The 5,614-nt window shown below is 51.9% G+C and overlaps 1 protein-coding gene across 1 annotated transcript; it reads left to right on the forward strand.

Moving 5' to 3' along the window:
• Window positions 1–330: 330 nt before the first annotated feature.
• On the forward strand, window positions 331–3,996 carry LOC124697093 (gamma-glutamyl peptidase 5-like). The gene is made up of 4 exons (XM_047229726.1): window positions 331–711; window positions 3,127–3,282; window positions 3,389–3,556; window positions 3,670–3,996. The coding sequence occupies exons 1-4, from the start codon at window positions 331–333 to the stop codon at window positions 3,805–3,807; spliced, it is 843 nt and encodes a 280-aa protein (XP_047085682.1). The 3' UTR covers window positions 3,808–3,996.
• Window positions 3,997–5,614: the final 1,618 nt, after the last annotated feature.

Below are 5,614 nucleotides of genomic sequence, written 5' to 3' on the forward strand. Positions count from 1 at the left end.
AAATTCCGAATCCGAGCGGAAGTGAGGTGCATGCGACTGGCAGCCCACTCTGCTTACCACTCCCCCAAAATCGGCCCGTGATGTGAGCTCAGATATGAAGAAAAAATGGCAAGTGATCGCGCGGTAAAAAGGTAAATCGGCATTTACAAGCTGCCACTTTTGCCGAGCGAGTTCGGCGGCCTTTAAATACGTGCGTCTCGCCACGCTGCGCTCCCTCGTCTCCTCCCGAACCGTATTCGTTCAACACAATCCCTAGCTCGCCCGCTATTCCCCGTCCGTCCCTCCGCTCCCATTCCCCGGCCCGACCGCGCGCGCGCCCTATCCGACGCCATGGGAATGGGGCCGCAGCTCGAGACCCCCGCCGCCGCGGCCCCGGTGATCCCGCCGGCGACGATCCCGGCTTCTGCCGGCGGGTCGTACGCGGTGCTGCAGTGCGGGGAGGACTCGGCGTACGTGCGGGACGCGTACGGGGGCTACTTCAACGTCTTCCGGGCGCTGCTGGAGGAGGACGGGGAGCGGTGGCGGGTGTACCGCGCCGTGCGCGGCGAGCTCCCCTCCGACGCGGAGGCGGCGGGGATCGACGGGTTCGTGATCTCGGGGAGCTGCAGCGACGCGCACGGCGACGAGCCATGGATCCTGGCGCTCGTCGACCTCGTCCGCCGCGCGCACGCCGCCGGGAAGCGCGTCCTCGGCGTCTGCTTCGGCCACCAGGTGCGGTTCCGTTCGGTTGGGTTCTTGGTTGGCTCCTCCATTTCGTCCTCTGGTCTGGTCCGGGGGTAGGATGGTCATTTGAGAAAACTTCGTTGAGCGTGGGGCGCGCTGGCCGGCCTTGTTCTTTGTGAGCTTGGCGGGTTCCGATGTTGGCGCCTCGCAGATGGACGGGACGCACCAGCTGAGAGGAGTGGCGTTCTTCTAGGGTCTTCCATTTCTGCAACCGCTTACTCTTTTTTTCTTTACCATGCATTTAACTGGTAAAAATTTGCTAGTAGGAAGCTTTAAAAAATCTGAATGAAACATGGCTGCATTATGGGGAAAATAATTACACGAGAGTCACAACGTAGTAGAAGGCATGTGAAACACTGGAACTTCATCGTGAGGTGATGCTGCATCTAGTCAGGGAAAAAACATTTTTTTTTTTTGGTAAAACAGAAGTATTGGAGCTGGAAATTTCATTTCAACAAAGCTAATGAATCAGCAAAAAAAAATCAGGATGTTGAACATGAGCTCGTGGGCTCCACTACACCAGAGCTTGTGGCCAGAAATTACCCTGGAGCTCCTGTGCTTGCACTCGTGGAGCCCACTAAAAGTATCACGAGTACATTTGCTAGTTTTTGACCGCAGGACGTGGTTGCTTAAGAAGTTAAGGGTAATAATCTTGTTTAAGGATCCCACAAGACAACCTGTCCCTGCTGCCAATGCCCGGTCACGTGAGCCGACGTGGCGCTGCCGGTTCCGTGATGAGCCGGCCTCTACCTCTGCCCCTTCGAGATCCCCGTACGCTTTGCCGCTACCTGCCCACTTGCAGCTAAGGGCATGTACAATGGGGGCAGCACCTACCTACTGCCCCAGATATCCATGTAAGCAAAGAAAAAAATGGGAGGTAAAAATCAACCACAACATTCCAAGATATCACATGCAATGGTCCTCACAATCTGACTCAAACTACTTTTTCTCCACCTCTTTTCTACACCACCGGCTCATCCCCTCTCTTCTCTCTCCTCACTCTCTCACACTTTTCCAACTTTAGCATTGAGGAGGTGGGATCTCCTGCAAGAGACCACTTTAATCTGCATGTGCTGATTAGGACCATCCAAACCTACATGGCAGCTGGAGCAGCTGTCCACGGTGTAGGGTTGGCCATGCCCTAATCAAGCTTACCAAAGCCGTTAGCCAGCCAACGCGCCAAATTGTTTGCAAGCTACAGCCTACAGGTTGCTTGTTTGAACATTTGAATCCTGCAACTGCAAGCCAGGCGCCACGCACGCACGCTGATTGCGTGATGCATCTAACCGAAACCGGTTGGCTTCCGAAACGAGGCCACCGTCAGGCGCCGCCGAAAGGGTGTGAGTTTGTGCCGTCTCGATCAGCACCTGGAGGTGGTGTCTGACGAGGAGGTTTGAAAACGGTCATGCGTGCTAGCAAACGCGGGAAAACCACCACCGAGCGCGTGACGACTCCTCTTTCTTGGCCGTACATACATCGATCAGCTTAGCTGTCCCTCTGTTGATTGATGAGGCGATGATCGATGGTGTGTAGAGAAGCTCGAGTTGGTTCAGTGTTCCTTGTTTAGTTTAACAAGCTAATCAGTCGTCAATGGGCTCTTCCAACCTGGATCGATCCATCCTGTATTGTTGTTTAGTCCTAGCATGAGGTCTGACCCCAACACACACAGACGTAAGATAGGATTGTTTTTGTAAAAAATATAATGATAGACTTCAGATGCAAGCATACTAATTCAGAAGTCAAAGCTCTTCTTCAGGAGCCGTACAATCCCAGCCGTAGACAGCGACTATTTGCCAAAATTTAAAAATATACATCGACAAGTGCAGGACTTGAATTCTTATTACCCAAACCGAGTACAACGAACAATGCGCATAGGATACCAAGTACACCACCCATGGTTCTGGGCTGTTGTCTGCACTCTGGAAATGGCATCGATCCCATCATGCCAGCGTGTGTGCGTGTCGGCCGTCCCGAGCGTCCCGAAGCTTCTTCCCCCACATGGCCTCGCCGATTCCCTTTCGGTTGGAGCCGAATCATCTAACGGGTCCGATGTGATAGGCAGCTGGCCCCGGCAGCGATGGCGAATGCCACTAATGACGGCCGGGAATTAGATCGTCTGTCAGAACGCGTGTGGCGCTTGTCAAGATGCCTGATTAAGCTAATTATTCGCGTTTCTGACTGCTCACCCGGTCCAAGTTTGAGTGCGATGCAAGGCAGACCGCTATCGCCTCATTCGTCAGGCTGTTCTGAAGATGTATTTTAATGTAAACCTGAAGAATTCTCATGATCTGTGAAACAACGTGGAAAATGTCCATTACCTCATACAGTTCAGTGCAGTGTTTCATTCTTGCGACGGAATCATGGCATTGCGAGTGGCTAATGGTGTTACCAAATGTATTGCAGCTCCTGTGCCGCGCGCTGGGCGGAAGGACCGGGAGGTCAGCCAAGGGCTGGGACATCGGCGTCAGCTGCATGCACCCCACCACCGCCGCGGCCAAGCTCTTTGCGCCGCTCAAGCTGCCGGTTCACATGCCCATCATCGAGTTCCACCAGGACGAGGTATGCGCTGACCCACCATTCTCTTCAGTAATGTTGCTTCTTTCACTAGACGTTTTCAGTCTCAGATCACAGTTTCATAGTGCTAATGTTAACTTTCTTAACGCAGGTGTGGGATCTTCCCCCTCACGCCGAGGTGCTCGCCCGGTCCGACAAGACCAGCGTGGAGATGTTCAGGCTCGGTGACCGCGCCATGGGCGTGCAGGGCCACCCGGAGTACAGCAAGGACATCCTCATGAGCATTGCTGATCGCCTCCTCCAGCACAACCTCATCCTGGTAAGCTGAAAGCAATATAAGTTCGATCTCTTCAGACTTCAGTACAAGTGCGATCATCTTCTACAATATACATTGTACCGAAGCTAACCAAAATGTGCCTTTGTGTTAACCAGGACTGCCAGGTGGACGTTGCCAAGGCGAGCTTCGACGTGCGGACCCCCGACAAGGAGCTATGGAGGAAGGTGTGCACGGGATTCCTCAAGGGCAGGCTCCAGTCCCAGCAGCAGAAGCAACATAAGCTGCTGCTATAGGACGGGGTGAAGGAGGATACATCGGCAGCTGAGGACAACAGCATAGAATTATTGAGCGGGGGGTGGGGAGTTATCAGCCTAGAGTTAATTAATCCTTTTAATTTTCTGCTTCGGGGCGCCTTGACATCTTGTACAGAGATATTTATCCCGGGCATTAATAAAGAGGAAGCGGGTGCTAATTTGCTAGTAGTAGTGTCCCTCGTTTTCTTTCTTATGAGCAGCTTTCTGTCGAATGTTGCCCTCACATTTATCACCACTGTCGACACCAAAAATAGAAGGGTACACAATGCTCTTACCAACCTGAGCTAGTGAGCTGTCTCTGCCTACTTGTACCTGTTGAAGAGGTTGGCGAGATCGGAGACGGAGCAGGACGTCCCAACCGTCTTCAGAAACAAGACTGGCCTACGGGATCCAGGCGAGCGAGCATGTACGTGCTGCGCTGCATCCCATTCGTCCCCGTGGAGCTTGGGTTGGATCACAATCAAGCATTGGATGTCGATGGAACCCCACGTTGGCAACGGGTCACTGGGGTGGATTATATTTGCAAGTAAAAAATCAATTGACCCCGATACTACTTGGCTCCATGGATCACAACTCGCGGTGTTTTTTGCTGGAAGGTTATCCATATTTCTGCTGAAACTGAACTGTTCCTTGGCATTGGATTTCGACCGGCGCCCACGCTTTGCACGAGCGGCTATCTGAAAACAGCTCGAGAGCTCTGCTACCAAAACCGTGCCGACTCACTGCCTACCTGCCATCCACGCTACTTGGAGCAAGATAAGACGAGCGTCCAGGTTCAGTGAACCTCGAGCACTGGTGCCGTGCGGTGGCAGTGGTACCGCGCCGGTGATGCGGATAGAGGTAGCCATCCCGCTGGGCGTGGAGCTTCCGGCTTGCTATCCAGCGCTCGATGCTCCAGGACGTACAGGACCACGACCCGGACTGGTACAGTACAGCGACCACTCGCTAGCTTCGAATCGGGATTCAAGATGTGACAGATACGGGGCTGTCTGTCTCGTGACCAAATCTCAGTGACGTGCTTGGTTTGTACCGCGACACGACCAGCACCCGAGAGCGAGCAGAACACAATTCAGAGCTAGCAAACAGAATGCACAAGGAAGAGCGAATGCGAGACAAGGTCGATCCTCTGTCTTCCTACCTTGTTCAACATCATTGCTGGATCCTGGGATAAGATGGTGCTGAGAGCGCAAGACTAATGGAGGTGATAATGATGAGATTACCAGGTTTTGTGTTGACATGTTTGGTTGTCAGGTTGGCTCCTAACCCATGAAGTATTTGGGTGTTCATGTTTCATCCACATCTCTCAAGAAATCGGACTGGGATTTCCTTGATATGAAAATCAGTAAAAAAAACTTGATGCCTAGATTAGTGAAGCTGCCTCCTCGGGTGGGTAGAAGATCTTGATTGGTTCAAAACTTCAATTTGAGTGAGGTGCAAGACAGATATTGTCGTAGTTCCCATTAGTCAGGCTGCTCTGAAGTTGTATTTTAATGCAAACCTGAAGAGTTTTCATGACCTGTGAAACAACGTAATAAAAGGCCAAGAATTGTTCATTACGTCACACAGTACACTACAGTATTTGAATCATTGCGACTGACTAATGGTTCACTATTGGAGGTAATCATGAGGTTACCAGGTTTTTTTATGATGACATGTTTGGATGCCAGGTTTGCTCCTTAGCCATGAAGTACTTGGGTGTTTGTGTTTCATCCACGCCTGTTAAGAATTCGGACTGGGACTTCCTTGGTATGAAAAATGATTAAGAAATTTGATGCGTAAGCTGCCT

Source organism: Lolium rigidum, chromosome 3, assembly GCF_022539505.1.
Source record: "Lolium rigidum isolate FL_2022 chromosome 3, APGP_CSIRO_Lrig_0.1, whole genome shotgun sequence".
NCBI classification, from domain to species: domain Eukaryota; kingdom Viridiplantae; phylum Streptophyta; class Magnoliopsida; order Poales; family Poaceae; genus Lolium; species Lolium rigidum.